At 52.5% G+C, this 19,444-nt stretch overlaps 1 protein-coding gene across 3 annotated transcripts in view; it reads left to right on the top strand.

The window, feature by feature from the left end:
* TIAM1 (TIAM Rac1 associated GEF 1) overlaps window positions 1-18,320 on the top strand; it is a 65,200-nt gene extending 46,880 nt beyond the window's left edge. For 2 of the 3 annotated variants that reach the window (XM_062511067.1, XM_062511059.1), the window contains 12 exons: window positions 7,168-7,347; window positions 7,718-7,786; window positions 8,072-8,197; window positions 10,064-10,172; window positions 12,101-12,280; window positions 12,403-12,521; window positions 13,265-13,373; window positions 14,049-14,107; window positions 14,930-15,032; window positions 15,169-15,256; window positions 16,077-16,249; window positions 17,878-18,320. In XM_062511067.1, coding sequence (XP_062367051.1) covers window positions 7,168-7,347; window positions 7,718-7,786; window positions 8,072-8,197; window positions 10,064-10,172; window positions 12,101-12,280; window positions 12,403-12,521; window positions 13,265-13,373; window positions 14,049-14,107; window positions 14,930-15,032; window positions 15,169-15,256; window positions 16,077-16,249; window positions 17,878-18,320 — 1,758 coding nt within the window. The remainder of the gene's footprint in view (window positions 1-7,167; window positions 7,348-7,717; window positions 7,787-8,071; window positions 8,198-10,063; window positions 10,173-12,100; window positions 12,281-12,402; window positions 12,522-13,264; window positions 13,374-14,048; window positions 14,108-14,929; window positions 15,033-15,168; window positions 15,257-16,076; window positions 16,250-17,877) is intronic. The other variant, XM_062511075.1, reaches the window with a different exon arrangement.
* Window positions 18,321-19,444: the final 1,124 nt, after the last annotated feature.

The following is a 19,444-nucleotide window of genomic DNA, read 5'->3' as shown; positions in this document are numbered from 1 at the left end:
GCTTTTATTGAGGAACTTTTTCTTGTAAGTACAAATAGTCTCTCCTCCAGTAAGCGGAGATGTTTGTTGGTAGCTTGGGATTTTTAACTGCAAATTTCTTTTCCAGTAAGCGGAGGTGTTTGTTGATATTTTGGGATTTCTAACCGTAAATACGTGGGATTGTCATATGCTCTGAGCAGAGTCTGTTCTGTCAAAGGAAGCTGTGGCAGAGCAGCGAGCACAGCACGTAGCTGCTGGGGAATCAGTGCTCTCCATGGGTTTTTCAGGGCTTTTGTTGCTGAGCTGTGCCACAGGCTGGGGGGGGTTTTGCCCCTTGTCTCCTGGATGCTCAGAGCTGTAATTGCCTGCACAAGGCATAAGGATTACCCAATTAGCTCTGCAGCTCAGCAGATTTAGTCAAACTGAGAAATGGGTGTTAGCAGCTTTAATGCTTAATATTCCCTCCTGGGGGAGTCGCTCCCAACTGTAAGGAGCCCTGGTTTCCAACGGGAGGAGCTTCTGCCTGTCTGGCAATGAAATGTTGACATCACTGAGTGTTGCCTTTTTGGGATACAGAAATATGTCTCTGCATTAGTGTGGGGTGAACGGTAGTGAGGCTTTTTTTTTTTTCCCTGTTTCAAACTGCTTGAAATGTTCTCCCACAGATAAATGGAATATGTCTAACCTACTCGGTTTGGAAGTCTCAGGGATGCCACTGTCCCTGCTCTGTGTTCAGTGCCTTCCTGGCTGAATGTAGAAACCCCCAAACTATTCTGCAGCGCCTGTAGAAAATTCTGGTATATTGTAGTGGGGAAGAAAAAAAGCTCAGCTGAGGGTTTTCCTAATCCCTTGGCTTTTCTGTGTGCTTGGGAAGGAAGGATTCTTGAAATGTGTGTCTTCCCATGGGAAGTCACAGGTGGCGAGGAGAAAAACCAAAGGTGTTTTCCTGTCCATGCACTCCCACACCTTTCCATGCTCCTGGGATTATGGCACAGAAGATTAAGGTGGTGTCCTCAAGGCTGTTCCACAGGGGTTAGTTATTTTTGTCTGTGGCAAGGGGAAGGGTCTGCCCTCGTGCCACGTTCCCCTTTATCCCATCGCTGCCCCAGCTCCCAGCCATGGATGGTGGAGCTCAGGGGAGACTTCCATTGTTTTTCTGCCCTTCTTGGCTGCAGCAGGGCAGGAGCACACCCATCCATTCACCTCTGGTCAGCAGGGGAACATTCCCATTTTACCAGCATCAGAGCTCCCCTCCTTGCAGCACAGAGGCAGTGTTAGGAGCAGGAGATCCCAAAATAGCCTTTGGGGTGTCCTGTGCCGGTGCTGGGGCAGGGCTCCATCCATGTCCAGGGATCACTGCAGACAGGGATATCTCCCAGCTTCCCCAGGAAGCAGAGAGATCCTAGGGCAGCATTAATGATTGATGGGAAGAAGAGAGGAGCGAGGTGCTCACAGCCCGTGTTGTGTTCGTCTGCTCTGCCGGCACAGGCTTTGTGTGAAGGTAAGTGGGGGGAAATCCCACCACAAGCTGGGCTAGGTTGGTCCCTTCTGCCTTTGCCAGGCAGGTGGAAGGGGGCTATGTGACATGGGAGGCACTGGAATGTGTCCTTCCTCCCTCCTCCTCCTCCTCCGGGTGGCTGCAGCTGCCTCTGCCCCTTCCCCCAGCCCAGCATGTGTGCACGTGGGTGTGTGTTTCCTTAGGAGTGGTGCTTTTGCTTCTTAATCTGCAAAAACCTCCAAGCTGTGGGGGTGCTGAAGGATTTGGAGGTGCAGCAGGAGCTCTGAGGATTCCTTCCTTTTGTGAGAAGCTTGTCTTCTGTATGTCCTAAAGGCTTAATAATGCAGAGCTTTCTTCTGCATCACTGTCGTGCAAGTAATGATTGAATTATATGGACTAAGGGAAGATGAGGTGCCTGTGTCTGTTCTGGTGAAATACTGGAAACCCTTCTCCAAGGTGGGCTCCGGGGTGTCAGTGGTGTGGGATAGCTGCTGTTCTCTGGACTCACTCCCTATCTAATTTCACCCTCTTATCTCTTGGGATGACATCTGTGCTGAGGGTGGCAAGCAAGGCGCTTTCCAGGTGCAACCCTTTTCCTTCAGCCCTGCAACTGGCCCTGGCCTGAGGTTTTCTAGGAGTTGTTTTTGCTCTGGGGTGGGCTTGTGGCTTTCCTTTCTGTCCCCGTTTCATGTAGGAGCCGGGGGGAGGAGAGAGCTGGGAGGGAGAAGAGGGGGGAAAGCAAAGCCTGCTCTCTGCCACCTTTTCATCTAGCGCCAAATTTCAGGCTGTTTGTGAACCGGGGGACGTGTCCCTCTGCCAGCCTCTATTCAGCTCAACATTCAGAAACGTTTCACACCGCAGTAACTTCTTCAGTGGTTGCTTGTCCCTGTGGTGACCTGATTATTTTGGCCTTTTCAACACTGAGGTTCCAGTGGGGTACACAGAGACCTGAGTGTATGGGTTCCTGATGTTGCAGGTTTCCAAAGGCTGGAAATAGGTGCTGTAGTGAGTCTCAAAATCAGTCTCTTGTGTAATTTTCTTTTCCTGTCGTGGTCCTTGGAATTCAGCTGGGGGTGTGTTGTAGGAAGTGTCCCCAGTTACAATTACTGGTTTCTCCCTGCTTGTAATTGCAGACACGTGCCTGTGGCGGTAAAATGCCAATTACCTGCGGGAGCGTGGCTGATGGGCTCTGTGTGTGCACGCCTGTGCCACTTGGGGGGATTTTTCCCAAGAAAAGTAGGTCTGCTGCTCTCTGCAGCATTACTCGAGACCAGCGTAAGTCTCCGAACCCTCGGCGTGCTGCAGTAGACGTGAAAGGATTAAAGGGGGGATTGGCGGGGTCGGTTTCCCAGCGGCAGAACCGGCTCTTTTAAGTTCCTTTCACTCGGTGCCCTGTGCCTTCCCCCTGCTTGGTATTCCCGAGCAGCGCCGCTCGCTGCCTGCTCAGCACACCGGTGATATTCCCAGGCTGCATTCCTTCGCTCCGCCGCATTCCAGCCCCTCTGCCGGAGCTGCCTCCCGCCTCGGCCGGCTCGGGATCCCGCGGATGCGGTGAGCAGATGGCCCGGGAGGGCAGGGAGGTGGGCGCTGCCCTGCCCTGCTCACACCCGGAGCGGGGGAGCATCCCGGGGTACCGAGGGGAGCAGTCTGGGAGGAGGCGGAGAGCATCCCGGGGTACCTGGGAGGAGCAGGGAGCAGCTCAGGGTACCCGGGAGGAGTGGGGAGCAGCCTGGGAGGAGCAGGGAGCAACTCAGGGTACCCTGGAGGAGCGGGGGGGAGCAGCCTGGGAGGAGGCGGAGAGCATCCCGGGGTACCCGGGAGGAGCCGGGAGCCTCCCGGAGCAGCCGGGGATGTGCAGCCCCGGGTCCGGCTCGCTGACAGCCCCGCAGCGCTGCCGCTCCGGCCATGTCCGCGCTCTGGAGGGGGAGCCGAAAGGTGCGGAGCGAGAGCGCCGGCAGGGACGGGGACTCCCTGTTCCGAATGCTGTACCTGGTGAGCAGAGCCGAGGGGATGGGCTGGGGAACCGGCGCTGAGGGGGTTGTCGTGCCGGTGAGCTGGCAGGTTCCGAATTGCGGGATGAGCCCTGCAGAGGCTCCTGGGTGCCGGCAGTGCGGGAAGGATGCGGATTGCCGTGCTGTGTTCGGAGTGTGCCTGATGCCCAGGCACCTGGATGGCTTTGTGTGGCAAACACAACGGGAAATGGCTTTCGAGGCTGCCGGGCAGCCAGAGCTCCCCGCTGTGGTGTGAATGTCCTTCATCCTCCTCCGTGGGAAGGATGTGATCCCGGCTCCTCTGCTGAGCACTGCCCGAGGAAGGGTTAATGTTCGTGAACTCCCGCTTTCCAGCCCGGTTGTGGCTGCCCTCAGTCTCATTTTCAGCCTGCTTGAAGGGATTGCCTGCGGGATTGTGCCTCAAGTGTGCTGCTTTAATTCTCCCAGAGAAATCCTGGTTTAGTGCTGTCATTGTCACCGCTGGCAGAGCTGGTGCAGGGAGATAAAAGGATCTGTTTCTCTTCCAGACCTTCCCTACTCTGTCCACTTTCTCTGGGAAAATGGGGACAGAGAGGTTTTTGTGAAATCTGCTTGAGTGTTTTCACCGAAATAGCTGTGCCCTGCAGCTCCCCGTGCGCAGCGTGTGTCTGCTTTGTGTCTGGGAATAGATTTTTTTAAAGGGAGTGCTGGGTAGACAGGGTTGTGTTCAGGGATGAAGCACAGCAGTTGTTGCAGGTGGAGTCGTGCGTTTCAGTTCTAGGAGAGAAACGACAACATTTTTATTGGTTCGGACTGTTAAAGGCATCCAGGTTTGCTGGTCGGTATGGTTTAACAGTGTGGTTTGACAAGGCTTGATGGTGGAACTTGGTTGGTTACTGCAACCTCCCGTTGAGGGATGAGGGGCAGAAAGGACCCTCTGAGTTGCTAAATTCAGTAGGGTTTAGGTGCAGCTGGATCTGCTCCAGTCCCAGACTTGGTCAGTGCTTTGTGTCTGAAGGATTATATACGCACAGCCAATGCTTTATATCCCTTGGCTACGAGTACAAAGTTCAGCAAGTCCTGATCACTCACCAGGGCTCTGTGGTGGCCAGGAGCCCCCAGCCTTGAGGAGACACCTTGGGAGACCTTCCCACACCGCAGCTGTTTGTTCAGTGGACCAGCAGGAGACCGGGACTGTGAGCGGGGCTGTGCTGGGGGCTCTGTCCCAGGAGTGTGGGGTGTGTGATGCAGGGGCAGTTCCCAGGAGATGTGCCCTGATTCCCAGGGCAGTGGGAAGGCAGCGCTGGAGCCCTCGGGCGGTTTATTGAGCTCACGCCAGTGGAGATAAGGCTTTGGGAAGTCTTCCACACTTCCTTCCTGCCATATGGGTGTAGCTGCTCCTGCTGGGGCACACCACATGCCTCCCTGAGTTATTTCAACTTCAGTGCTGAGCTGGTGTTTCACGCCCAGAGCAGATTTTTCTCTCTCTTTCTGGGTGACCCATCTTTTCCTTGCAGGAGCATGCACAGGATGGGAGGGTCTGCAGGGTGGCAGCAGGAGCTGCTTAAAACACTTGGTTTATTTTGGGGCTTGAGTCCAGACTGTGCTTTTATGCATTAGAACTGGTTTTATTTGTACATTTGGATCTTAAAGCAAAACACCACTGGGCACGTCTGCCTCAAGTAGTGCTGGCAAAGCCAAACATTTCCGAGCGAACCTGGTCTGCCCTGGGTTTCTGCAGGCTCAGATGATCATTTCTGAGCTGCCAGCTCTCCATGCCTTCCCAGCAGAGCAGGGGATTTGGGAAGGTGTTTTAACCTGTGCCGAAGCCAGGCTTTCACCTGCTGCCCGTGGTGGATTTGTTGAGATCAAGGTCACGCCTGCAGAAAACTAATAGAGACCTAATCTAAAAGTTTGGGTGTGCTTTATACCTAAAAGCACAGTGAGTATGGGTGGAACCTTGCTGAGAAATCCCAGGAGTTAGTGAATAATTAAGACTAATAAATCTCAACTCTCAGTGCCACGTTCCAGGAGCAGAGTGGGTTGGAGAGGGGCTGGTCCAACTCACTACTGCCTCCTAATCTCAACTTGCAATATTTTTCCTTTCTTCCACATCTGAATTAAACCTCTGAAACCGAAGGTGGATGTTTTTCCTGTAATGAAGCGTGTCCAAAAGGCATTTTTGTATAGACAGCCACATCCAGCGAGCTCCTGGCTTACACTTTGTTGGGGTACCCTGAAGAGAGTGATCCTGTGTATGATGAGCATCTGCGCTCATGTGCTGTGCAGTGTGACCTCAGGGGAGCATTTGCAGCCCCAAGAGACCTCTAAGGAAAGGAGGTGGAAATCCTTCCTTGTCCGAACATGGATTGTAGGTGCACGGGGAGGAAAGAACTCTGTGTGAGCAGACTGCATGGCTTAAAAAACGTGGAGATCACAACTGCCAGTGGGTGGGAGTGAAGTGATGTCCCAGGGGCACAGCTTTGTCTCCAAACTGCAAGGTGGGGATGTGCTTTATTTTCTCTCTCTAGTATTTTTTTTTTCTTTTTAATCTCCTCTGCTCTCTTTGCATTTCTCTGGTTGAACAGGCTGATTTTGGGTCCGTTGTTTCACAGAATTACCCATGCTGGAGAAGGCCTCTGAGACTATGGAGTCCAAGCTGTGCCAAATCCCCACCTTGTCACCCAGCCCAGAGGCACTGAGTGCCATGTCCAGGAATTCCTTGGACACCTCCAGGGATGGGCACTCCAAACCTCCTTGGGCAGCCCCTGCCGATGCCTGACCACCCTTTCCATGGGGAAATTCCTGAACTGGGGGGTGTGGGGGGGGGGGGGTGTGTAGAGGCAGTGCTGGGAAATCACTGGACCTGGACAGAGCTCCTCTGGCAGGATTATCAGGTGTTGTGGTCATTGGAGCAGCTTCTTCTCCCTCCAGGTCTCTGGGAGGGATGGAGACAGCCCACGGCTGCCTTGGCAATCCTGGAAGCTTGGGGCTGTCGTCACTGACACCAGAGACTATTCCTGCTCCAGACTCTTGAGTGTAATGAAAGATGTGAGGAAATGATCTAACACGAGGGGGTGAAGTGAGGATAACTGGGTTTTTTCTTTTTTATATAGGCAGCTGATTAAATGTTAAAGAAAGCAACTCTGGGAAACGGCACTTAGGGGGAAGAAGTTCACCCCGCGAGGCACGTTTCCAGACACAGCTCAGGGATACAGCAGCTTTCCCAAGGCGCTTGTGCTTGGAGCCTGGAGGGGCTGTAGCTGGGAGCCTCTGCTTCCCCAAAGCCCAGCGTGAGAGGTTCCTGCCCGTGTGTCAGCAGAGCTGTTCACAGGACTGCTGCAGCCCCGGCTGGGGAACTGCCAGGGGGCTGGGGTGCGTGTGTTTTGTTTGCACAGGCGTTTTTAGTTCCCGATTCTTGGGCCTCTCTGTGAGTTTGTCAGTCTTTAAGTGCTGGATGAGCCTGTTTTGTTTAAAATTCACGTGTGTCTGAAACAGGCATGGAGTTGAACAGCACTTCAATTAATTTGAATTCTGCAACTCCTTTTTTTTTTTTTTTCTCCTTTATCCCCAGTCACAGAGAGACAGGATAGATGCTTGTTCCTGTTGAAAAGTCCCCAAGCTGCAGCTGCTCAGCTGCAAACCCTCCCCATCCCCATGGTTCCTCTGGCTCTTATTCCCAGTATTACCACTGCTCTTTCCTCTCCCTTCTCTCCAAAGAGCACAGAGCAGGTGGCAGCTTTCTGTCGCAGTCTGCATGAAATGAACCCCTCTGACTGCAGTGCTCCCCCCCAGGACTGTGCAGGGCCCCAGCTGAGCACCATGAGGCAGCTCACGGATGCAGACAAGCTGAGGAAAGTCATCTGTGAGCTCCTGGAGACCGAGCGCACCTACGTCAAGGTGAGGGGCTTCAGCCTCTTGGCAGCTTTCCTACTGAACTCCCACGGCTTTTTCTCTTCGGGCCGTGTTTTGTGTCCACATCTCTTGGTGAGCTTGCGTTCAGTTCTGCAGTCTGTGCCTCAAATGGAGCTTGCCCCGTTCTCATTTTGAAATGCCTTAGCTGGGGTGCAGTTACTGCCCGCTGAGATCCGGTATTGGTTTTGTGACTGCAGACGTGTCAGTGTTCCTTTTCCTGTCCTCAAGTTGTGTGAAATCCAGCTATTTCGTGCTGTGTGTGAAAAGGAAAAATTCTCAGATTGGGTAAGCGTCGCTCGCCACCTCGGTGGCTATTCAGAGGCACCGACATGGGACTCTCTTTCTGAATTTTTAGGACTTAAATTGTCTGATGGAGAGATACCTGAAACCTCTACAGAAAGAAACCTTCCTCACACCAGATGAGGTACGTTGACCTTTGCTTGCCTTCTTGCCTGCCTGCCCCTTCACTCTGCCCACCCAGCTGGGCTTGTTTGTGTGAAATTAATTTCACTGGATTCCATTTCTTTTGAATAATGGATTAAGTAGAGCGTCAGGGTGCTGCTCGGTAATGTCTGCAGCTTGCCTTTTTTCCCTGACATCACACTGATTGTACAACTGGGCTGAGAATGGCTGCAGCTCTAGAAAACACAATTTAGCCTCAGACTGATATTTTCAGCATTCTGCTTTTTTTTATTTTCCCTTTTGTTAGCTGGATGTTCTCTTTGGGAATCTGACTGAAATGGTAGCATTCCAGGTAGAGTTCTTGAAAACTCTGGAAGATGGAGTAAGGCTGGTTCCAGACCTGGAGAAGCTTGAAAAAGTTGAGCAATTTAAGGTAATAATTGTTTACTTTTATATATTTAAGAGCACATCATTTGCATTGTCTCATTGTTTAAATTTTGAGGAGACCTTCGACGTTCTCCATCATATAATTGCCACTGTTGGTGCAAAAACCTGCATCTGCTTCCATTTAAGATGAATTTTCAGCTGATGCTGGTGCTGCTGAAAAATTACCCTGCTGCAGTTGTAGTTTATGCTACATTTAGCCATATAGAGCACTAGAAACCATGTGCTTTTTGGTTCTATTCTTGCCCTTCTGCCAGATTTCATGCCTTGAGCTGTCAGGAAATGCTAGAAATGGAAAGTTACATAAAATCTTTGTCCTGACAAGTCTCAGGTTCAGAAGCCTTCCGGGGCTACGGATCAGAGCAATACATGGAATTTTGTATTTCTACTCTCAGTCCTTGGTGGCAGGTACCTCTGGCTTTTGGCAAGTGTGCATCTGCACAGGTAGAAATGCAAACTGCAGCTCTGTAAACTTCATTTAAAACCCAGGGAAATGTGGAAACAAATTTCATTTTGTGTCTAATGCAGTGCTAGTGGTAGTGGAGGCATGGCAAGGGGCTGGTAGGATGTTTTTCCTTTGGGGGAATTCCACTCTGCCTCTGAGCAGCACTCACCTCGGTAAAGGGCAGGATGAGAAATAATAGTGGTAATAATAGTAATAATAATAACAATGATAATAATAATAATTTCTTGGGCCCCTGTGTGCTCTGAGCTGTAAGAGGGGAGTGCCAGTGAAGGGTCCTTCCAGAGAAGACTCCATCTCCTGAGTGCTGCTGCTTCCAGCCCTTCCCATGAAAACTGCACCGAGCTCGCTTTCAGTTCTGCCCCTGGGCCCTGTGTGGAGGCAGGGTGTGAAGTGTGGGGTTCTGTGCTTTCAGTTCTCACTTTGCTTCCCCCTCTCCCACTCACTGTCCCCAAGCTGCCCACGTGTGGTCCCAGCCTCTCACCGGGTGCTCTCTGCTTCCCAAGACATTCTGGGATTGTGTTTGACCCTGGGCACCAGCTCATTTCCAAGCAGGTGAAGCCCTTGGTGTGCTTGTGAGGGATGAGCGTGCCCTGATCCACTGCAGGGTCAGACACATCCAGTCCTCTCTGTGCCCTCTGGCCACTGCTGAGGTCAGTGAGGCTTTTAAATGCAGCTCTGGAGCTGGGAGCCCAGTTCCTGTGGAGTTAGTGCTGCCTCCAGGAAGGGACCTGGCTGACGATGCTGATGACAGATGACATTGAATCCACACACCAGGGCTGGGCCTGTTTCGTGGTGGATGAATCATGGAGTCACAGGATGGTTTGGGTGGAAGGAGCCTGAAGGATCTCCCCGTTCCACCCCTTCCACCATTCCAGGCTGCTCCAAGCCCCAGTGTCCAGCCTGGCCTTGGATACTGCCAGGGATCCAGGGGTGGCTACAGCTGCTCTGGGCACCCTGTGCCAGGGCCTGCCCACCCTGACTGGGAACAATTCCAGCCCAATATCCCATCTAGCCCTGCTCTCTTTCAGTTTGAAGCCATTCCCTCTTGTCCTGTCTGTCCAGGCCCTTGTAAAGTCTCTCTCCATCTTTCCCATAGGTCCCCTTCAGGCGCTGGAAAGCCACAGTTTGGTCACCCCAAAGCTTTTCCAGGCTGAACAATCCCATCTCTTCCAGCCTTTCCTCCCAGCAGAGCTGCTCCATCGCTCTCATTGTCCTGGTGCCTCCTCTGGGCTCACTCCAGCAGTGATTTTGGTGTGCAAACACTGAAACTGCATTGTCCTGTCCTCCTAAAGCTGGATGAAAGCTTCAGATGACCTGGCTGAAGGCAGAGTAACTAAATGCCTTTTTACTGATGCTTTTTTATTTTTCTCCCCCCCCTTTCAATCCCAGAAAGTGTTGTTCTCCCTGGGTGGATCCTTCCTGTACTACGCTGACAGGTTCAAGCTGTACAGTGCCTTCTGTGCCAGCCACACAAAAGTCCCCAAAGTCCTGGTGAAAGGTAAGAGCCCCTTTCAGAGCTGTCACAGCCACGTGTTGCTCGTGGCCACTGCACCCCAAACCTCTTAGGGCAGGAATGGGGGCACACAGGTGCCTGGCTGCCACTAGAAGAGGATCAGCCTAGGAGAATGCTTTATGGAAGCTGTCGAAATATTTTAGCCCTCTCTCCGTCCTCTTGCCTTCATTTCAGCTTGCCTGAGAAGTTGCCATGTCAGAATTGCAAGCAGAGCTTGGCTTGCTGAGTTGGAGATAAAAGCCCTGTGGTCTGGCTCCTTGAGAGGGCAGCTTGCCTCTCAGGGATGTTTTCTCCTGGGGTTACCAGGGCTTCGTGCAATTCCCTGTTGGACAAGACAGTAAACAAACAAATGGTTCCAGTTGTAGCAGCAGTGCTATTGAGGGAGGAACTCTCGTTTTTCAAACAACATCTGGGTGTCTGACAGTCAGAAATATTGAGGTTTTTTGTTCCTCTGTTGGTTCGGGGGTGTTTTTTTGGGGTTTTTTTTAGTATGTTTTTTTTTTTTTTTTCTGTGCACTTCACCTTTTTTCATTTCTGCTTGTAAACTTTTATTCCCCGTGCTGCAAAGGATACTTGGCACCTCCGTGGAATACATAAAATAAATGATTTGCTGCTAGTCACATCCACTCTTTCTTTTGGCATTATTTTACTGGACCCTAATGTTTAAGCTGTAGACCAGGTAGATCTGGTTATTTTCCTTTTCTTTTCCATTGCTGACTGTATTTGTAAATGAGAAAGTGTTGTGCTTGAATTACGGCATAAGCAGAACTTAAAATTCTATTCCAGAGGTAAATCTCTTCAGAAGCCTGGGAGCGTATTTCAGGTGTCACTTGGTGTCCTCAGCTGAGCTGCAGGTGGCTTTTGCATTTGAAACTCAAGCTGCTTTATGGGGATTTTGCAGGTGACTGCCTGCTAAAAAGCCCCGACCCCGTTAGGGGACATGACTCCAATAAAAGCAATTGTGTGGAATTGCTCCTGCACTGAATAATTTGTGTGTCTATAAATACCACCTCCTCCTTCCTTCCCTCCTTATGCTCCAGTGGAGGCAGCAACAGAGAAAATGGCAAATTTATCAATTTCTAGCAGTCAGGTGGAAAAGATGATGGCAGTCAGGTGTCCAGTCTGCCTGTGCTCCCAAAATCTGGTGCATTAGCCTCGATTTACTGCTCCTGCTTCTCACCAGCTCCCGATGGCTGTTGTGGCTCAGTGCTGCATTTCAAGGTTTAATGAGGTGACAAGAACCAGACTTGCCAATACTGTGGGTGCACCATGGCTTAGAAGCAGTGACTTCTCAGAGATGTCCAATTTGAGACTTTGCTTAGAGGGAACAGATGATTAAAATAGTTTTTAAAACAGTTGCCAGGCCAGAAGTACCTAGTGCAGCTCTGGTCTCTCTGCTCCCTGGGACAGGGACAGGAGCCAGGGAAGGGCTGGAGCTGTGTCTGGAAGGGTTTGTGTTGGATACCAGGAAAAGGTTCCTCCCCCAGAGGGTGCTGGGCACTGCCCGGGCTCCCCAGGGAACGGGCACAGCCCCGCAGAGCTCCAGGAGCGTTTGGGCAGCGCTGCCGGGGGTGCCCAGGCTGGGATTGTCGAGGTGTCTGTGCAGGGCCAGGGGCTGGATTCAATGATCCTCTGGGTCCCTTCCCACTCAGGAAATTCTGTCATGGATAGCGAAATTAAAAATTGCACATGTTGGAGGTGGATGCCTGCTGTGAAATCCTAAATAGCACATCCGGGAAGAGCGTCAGCGACTCAAATCCTGCAGGGCGTAAATCTAATTCTGCAGGCCCAGTAACTCTGCACCTCCTCACAAAATGTCTCCAGATAAACCAGTTTGAACCTGGAAAAGTTGCTTTCTCGGGGCAGCAGTTATGAGTTTTCATTGACCCAGTGGCTTCCTGTGAACCTTGCAGCCAAGACTGACACTGCTTTCAAGGCGTTCCTGGATGCCCAGAACCCACGCCGGCAGCACTCCTCCACCCTGGAGTCTTACCTCATCAAACCCATCCAGAGGATCCTCAAATACCCCCTCCTGCTCAAGGAGCTCTTTGCTCTCACCGATGTGGACAGTGAAGAACATTATCACCTTGATGGTGAGGACTTAACCCCACTTTTCTCTGGTTCGCCTCTGCTCTTGAACCTCCTCCCTCCCTCCCTCCCTCCCTCTCAGAGGGTTAAAATTCCCTCTTTTGCTCATCCCCTGTCTCTCTTCCAGTGGCCATCAAAACAATGAACAAAGTTGCCAGCCACATCAATGAAATGCAGAAAATCCATGAAGAATATGGGGCAGTGTTTGACCAACTCATAGCTGAACAAACAGGGGAGAAAAAAGAGGTAAAAATCAGATTTGGAGAGGAAAGGGCTGTCACGGTGATGCCTGTTAAACTGGATCTAGTATTTGCCTTTCCTGCTGTGCCATTGAAGTAGTTCCTGGGGCAAACAGTTAAATCCCAGCTCAGTTCAAGACTCGAACTGAGTTGAATTCATACGTCACTGAGTGGAGGGTGGAAGGATGGGATAACATCCCCCTGAACTGGGGATGGCCCTCAGTTTGTCACTCTGGGGGACCATGTGGACGAAGACCTGCATCTCCCAGCAGCTGGGATCTCCTTTCATCAGTCTGTTCCCAGCAGTGTGGTGTCCACAGAGAGGAGCCTTCGGGCAAAATCAAGAGCCACAGCAGCTGTGGAGAGGGGGGTGCTTTGGCCACTACACCTGATGCAGTCTCTAAACCTTACCCCAAACTGAATATGTGCTTGAATATTCCAACACAAAACAAAGAAACTGGTAGGGAGAAAAATGGACAAAGGGGAGCAAAAGGCAAATAAAACATCTGGTTTTGACCCTGAGTTCCAAGAGCTGGACTCTCCCGAGTTTAACTTACCCTAATTTATGCTCGTTAATTAAGGGTTTGCATGCGTCTGTTTGCAGTCAGCTGATGAAATACTCCAGAGGTTTGCTGGGGGGCATTTTGTTCAGGACTAGACCTCATGCAAGTTTTCTTGAGCTGAAAAGCCACATCAGAGTCCTCGAGCTGATTAAAACCCTCAGCTTTGTGCGTGTGTTGGCGTTGGCAGGTCGCCGACCTTTCCATGGGGGACTTGCTCCTGCATAACACAGTGATATGGCTGAACCCTCCTGCTTCCCTGGGCAAGTGGAAGAAGGAACCTGAGCTGGCAGCATTCGGTTTGTATCCCAGGACTTTCATTTCAGATGCATTAAGGACTGTCAGCTGCGCCTTAGTAGATATTGAAAGTAGCTGAGCATCGCCTTCCCCACCCAGGGTTGGCTGGAGTTTAAATGTGGGCTTGTCTCTTTGCTGCAATGCTCAGTTCTGCTCTCTGGGAGTTTCCCTGAGCTTTCAGTTCTCAGGTGAAAGGTTTGTGTGCTTGGGAATAGAGGAGACCCATGCCAAGCCTTACGGATGCTCTTGAGGAGAGGCTGTGGGAGCTGGGCCTGGCCACTCCGGGCAAGGGAAGGCTGAGAGGGGAGCCACCAATCCACACAAATATCCCCAAAGGCCGTCAGAGGATGGTGCCAGACTCTGCTCAGTGGTGCCAGTGACAGGATGAGAAGCAGTGGCCAGGAACTGAGACACAGCAAGTTCCACCTCAGCCTGAGGAAGAACTTCTGTCCGTGGAGGGGGCAGAGCCCTGGAACAGTTGCCCAGGGAGAGTGTGGAGTCTCCGTCTCTGGGAACATCCCAAAATCCCAAATTCCTGTGTCAGCTGCTCCAGGTGACCCTGCCTTGGCAGAGGAGATGGGACTGGGTGATCTCCAGAGGTCCCTTCCAACCCCAACCATCCTGAGATTCTGAGATTCTGTGACTCCATAGCTTTTGTCTCTAACTTTCTCCTCCAGTGTTCAAAACTGCCGTGGTCCTTGTGTACAAGGATGGTTCCAAACAGAAGAAGAAACTCGTAAGTGTGCAGGGGACTGTTTGGGTGATGCAGTGGGCATTTCTGGGGCTGTGATGAAGTTTGGCTTTCCACGAAGCCGTGGAGCTGGAATGTACTCTGGCGTGTGCGGTCCCTGGTGTCCGAGCAGCCGGGCGGGCACGGAAATCCTTTGTCCTTTGTTGCCATGCCTGCCACGTCCATTCCCTGCTGGGGGGTGGGTTGTCCTGGATGAGGCTGTCACTGTGAGCGTGTCTCTTGGCTTAGACTCTTCAGTCAGCGTGTGTGAGTGTCTGACAGCTAATTAAAGTCTGTCACCTCGCACACTGCCCTGGGTGTTGTGTGCCACCAAGCAAGTGCTGGCTGCTCTCAGCTACGTCAGGAGCAGCTCAGGTGTCCCACTGGGGTTTGGGATTCCAAGTTAAAGCTGAGCCTGGCAGTGCTGCAGTGGGGGCACAACCTGTAGTGATATAGGGAAATCGGTGATCCCTGCCCATGGCATAAACCAGAGGGGGAGTTGAGGTGCCTGCATGGGGAAAGGCAGCTGGCACGTGGTGACTTCAGAGTGACAGGCAAATCTGTGATGTATTCCCGAGTGTGTGTGCCCCCAGGGCTGGGCTGGGGGACTTTGGAGGGCGCTGCTAAGAGCTGAGGGGCCTCAGGGCTGCTTTAGTCCCGGATTTCAGCAAGGTCTCCGCAGAGGGACCCCTCAGGGGGAGGTGTTGGGGTGGGAAAACCAGGGCTGCCGCAGGTCTGTAGCTGGGAGCCCTGAGCACAGAGCGCAGGGCTGACTGTCTGCCTGCCCCAGGGTGTCTCGTTTCCTGACAGTGTCTGAAATCCTTCCAGGGAGGATCACATAGAGCCTCCATTTATGAAGACTGGGATCCGTTCCGGTTTCGCCACATGATCCCTTTGGAAGCGCTGCAGGTGCGGGCCCTGGCCAGTGCAGGTAATGTTCCCACAGCTGGAATCTGCCTGGGTTTGGGGCTGTGTGGCCTGGGGGCCTTCCCTGACCACGGAGTAAGTCCTTTGGGCTTAAACAGGAAGGCAGACATCAAGTTCTGCTTCATTTTCCCTTTATGAAGATGCAGAGACCAATTCCGTGTGTGAGATTGTCCACGTCAAATCCGAGTCTGAGGGCAGGCCAGAAAGGACGTTTCACCTCTGCTGCAGGTAAGTGGGTTTCCCTGATTTCTGTGGCAGCTGCATCCCTGCTTGCATGTGTCTTTCCTTTGAGGCAATCGGGGAGCAAGCCAGTTAGGGAGAGTGGGGAGAAGGTGTTAAAACCTTACTTCTGGAAGGCAGAATTCTGTACAGTCTCTGAAAATAAAGGCACATAACTTGTTCAGCTTTGCACCTTTATGGGAAAAGCCTCATTGCAATTTTCCAGTTATACTGTGGCATTGGATCTTTATGGCAGGCGTTGTGTCCGGCTGGTTCCTTCCACGGTGCCGGGTCCCAGCCTCTGCCCTTGGGACACTGCCTTTCCTTCAACACACATCCATTGTTGTGGTGGTGGGTGCCCTAGAATGTTCATAGGGTTCAAGTAAGAACTTGGAACACGAGTTCATCGGGATCCAAGAGATCCGATGCCGAGCCCATTTCTGCTTCTAGGAAGAGCTGCGGGAGCGGTGCGGCTTTGGGGTGTGTGTGCAGGGACAGATTGCCTGAGCGCCACAGGCCACTGGGTGTGTGTGGGACACAGCCAGGTGTGGTGGCACTGCAGGGGAAGGGAACCTCCAGAGGGCTGAAAGGCTGAATGTTCTGTTAATGACCCGGGTGCTGGTTTCCTTGGATGCCTGCTGCGGTGACCATGGATTTAGCTTTGCTTTGAAAACACTGAGTTCAGCAGAGTCTTCTCTGGGGAAGCGCCTGCCAGTCCATGTGCACTGTCTGAAGCCACGGAACTGGCCATTATTTAACTCATTAGCAGCGAGCTTTTAGTAGTTCCCAAGGGGTAACCATGCCTTTTGTGTTCCCACCTCTCTTCCAGCTCTCCAGAGCACAGGAAGGACTTTCTGAAGGCAGTGCACTCCATCCTGCGGGACAAGCACAGAAGACAGCTCCTTAAAACCGAAAGTTTGCCCTCATCCCAGCAATATGTTCCTTTTGGTGGAAAAAGATTGTGTGCTCTAAAGGGTGCAAGGCCAGCCATGAACAGGGCAGGTACTGTAGGACTACAGACTTTCAAGATCCCAGTAACCCCAGCACCATTGTAGGACGTGCGGTGGTGTCCGTCACTTGTGTATTAGGATTAGCATTGTCTCCTGTACTTGTAAAAACTGCTGGTTTTCTGTGCTTCACTTCCTTGAGTGCCTTAAATTGCCTCTATTTACCTTGCTTTGCGCTCGAGGCTCAGCTTCAGAGCAGTGCCTCTGGCACGGAAGGGAAACGGGATTCCTGGCAGTAACAGATCGGCCGTGCGCTTTAATCTGAACTGGGGTTCAGCTGCACAGGGCGGAAGCCGCGTGACTCTCAAAAGCGTGTACGGAATTTTGAGGTAACCTGGGCGCTTTTGAACTAAAAGGCACAAGGGGAAACAGGTCCCCTGAGCTTGGTTTGAGGGGGCAGCTGTGGGTGTCCTCCACCTGAGCCTTTGCGGCTCAATTGCTAGGGGGCATGTGCTCCTCCTTCCCACCTTTGGAGAAGCGTGCACTTGGTACTCTGATTTTTGTAATGGCCCATCCTAAACCATGAATTTTTCCTCTTCGGTTGACTTCAGGCCAAAGCAGTGAGAAAATAATCCCAGGGAAAAGCAGGTTTTCATTTTCAGAGCTCTAGATGCTGGAGGGAAGAAACGTTTGCTTCCAGCTGCAGAGCGCGCGGCACCGCCGCGTGTTCTCTTCATTTCTTGTTCTGCTCACTCCATCCAGCGCTGCAGACAGCCAGGCTTTCTGCTCCTCCTCTGACCAGGGCAGGCCAGACCAGCACCGGCCGAGCCCAGCTTCTCACTCGGGGTGCTGGAGACGCCGCACCTCCTTTCAGTTGGGGCATTTGTGCGATGAGTTCCGCAGGGATGAAAATCCCACCTTGGACTCCGGCCTCTCCCTACAGATGGAATTGGCAGCTGCTGAGCCGTTGTGCTTACTGCTCCTCGTGAGGCTCGGGGGCCTTGAAATGTGACCTCGGCCCCAAGGCAGAGCTGGATAAATTTATCCTGTTCAGTGCAGAGGAGCGAGCTCCAACCTCAGAGCTCTGCCTGTGCCCCTGCAGCACTGCGGTGCCTGCGGGGTCTGTCCCCGCTCGGGAAGAGGCTCTGGCACCAAGGATGGGAATTTGCTAATTGGGCCAGTTGTTGAGCAGATGCTGAAAAGAATTTCTCATGGCTCTTTTGGGTCGGAGGATTGTTTTTTCCCTCACCCCAAAGGGAGGAGGTGAGGAAAGGGAGTAGCAGAGCCCGGACAGGGAACATAATTCCCTGTGAACAGCACATCCTCAGCACTGAGGTAGCTGCTGGGAAAGCTGCTCCGAGCCCAGACAGATCCCCCTCTCCGAGGTGTGAAGCTGTTGGATTTTGAGGCGTGCTGGCAGCGGGGGCTGCGAGTGGGAAGCTGAGCTGAGCCGGTGCCCTCGGTGCCGGCCGGGTGCCCGGAGGAGCAGCAGACCAGGGCCGTTGTCTGTCACCGAGGATCTGAGCGGCGGGAAGGGAAGCCCTCGTGCCGAGGGGACGTGGGAGTGCCCGGGCCACCCGTGGGGCCGGCCCCGTAGGGTGCCCGGCAGCGCTTAGCTTTTGCCCGGGGTTGTGGCGCGTGCCAAACAAACACCTGTGGGGTTTTATCTTTGTGTGTGCGCAGTGTCAGCCCCCAGCAAGTCTCTGGGGAGGAGGCGGCGGCGGCTGGCCCGAAACAGGTTTACCATTGACTCGGAGGCCGTCCACGGCAGCAGCCCCGAGAAGGAGCCGGCGCAGGGAGGGGACACCGACCGCTGGGTCGAGGAGCAGTTCGACCTGGCGCAGTACGAGGAACAGGAGGACGTCAAGGAGACCGACATCCTGAGCGACGACGACGACTTCTGCGAGGCGGCACGCGGGGCGCAGCGGGAGCTCCGGGAGAGGCTGCAGGCCACCACCCTGGCGGGCCACGGCCACGCCGCCAGGATGGCCCAGCTGAGGAAGCAGGCGGCCCTGCCCGCCATCAACGGCGCCGCCGAGGGCCACGGCGACGATGACGACGACGAGGTCGTCTGGGTCAGGCGCCAGGACTTTGTGCCCGCCAGGAAGCTCAACACCGAGCTCTGAGGCGGCCCCGGTGTCCCCCCGGAGGCGTCCCTCCCGATGACCCCGTGGATTGCATACTTGCACACACCATCGCGGCAGCTCAGCTGGTCCGAAGCCGTGCGGCAATGCTCCGAAATCAAAACAAACAAACAAAAAGAAGAACCGGCAAGGAAATGAGCTTGAGGTCCCGTCTTGGGTTCGCCAAGGGCTTTCACACTGTTTTATTTATTCTGAAACAATCAGGGGCTGAAATTGAGTGTGGGGAGAAGGTGATCGCCGGAAAGCAAATTGCTCTGAGCCGAGCTCCGGCGGGAGCACGAGGACGGAGGGGTTGGTGGCCATGAAAGCCGTCGGTCGCAGGCTCGTGTCCTTCCCGAGGAAACTGCCTTTTTAACCTGTACAGTCACAGCGTTCCGACTCCCTTTCCCCTCCCTAAATGTAAGAGAATGTTCGTGTATTTTTGGGAACGTGCGAGGAAAGGTTTGGGATTTACGTCGTGTCCGGTCCTCTTGGTCTGTGGCTGGTCTAATTTAACGTCAACCTTGGAAGCTCTAGTTTTACATACTCTTGTAAAGATGCCAAACTACTCTCTTGAAAGAGATCCAAATTTAACACTTGAAGAAATATTTTTTTGTATTATGCCTGAGATGCAGGGGCACAAAGGGGTAAAAAAAAAAAAAAAAAAGAGAGTTTTAGGTAGGGTAGCTCCACGTCTAGGATACGAGGCTAGCTTTTTGCAGAGGGTTAGGAATGGTGCTTTTATATTTAAAAAAATATGAACTGGAAACTCTTATTTAGGTATAACTTTCTTCAGGAAAAGGTTTATTGTATACGTTTGAGACTGGAGTTTTCGTTAGCTAACAAGAAGGATAATAAATAAAACGACGTGACTGAATTGCGGTGGAGCAAAGGGATCTGTGCTGTGCCCTTGCTGGAGAGCCACAGATCCCTTTGCTCCGCTCTCTCTGGCAGAGTTTGGGCTTAGGGGACAGGGAATTCATGGCCAAAAAAAACCCCTGACCTCACCCGCTCTCCTACCGTGGGTGAAACTAGTGTATTTTAATTCCTTTATAAAAGCTTTTCCACCACAACAGAGGATGAAAAAAGTTCTACACAAGTAAACGTCTTTAACATTTTAGATCTTT

This window comes from Cinclus cinclus, chromosome 2 (assembly GCF_963662255.1).
Source record: "Cinclus cinclus chromosome 2, bCinCin1.1, whole genome shotgun sequence".
NCBI lineage: Eukaryota > Metazoa > Chordata > Aves > Passeriformes > Cinclidae > Cinclus > Cinclus cinclus.
Note: the sequence above shows the minus strand (reverse complement) of the source record. Positions and strands in the feature narration are given on the sequence as shown.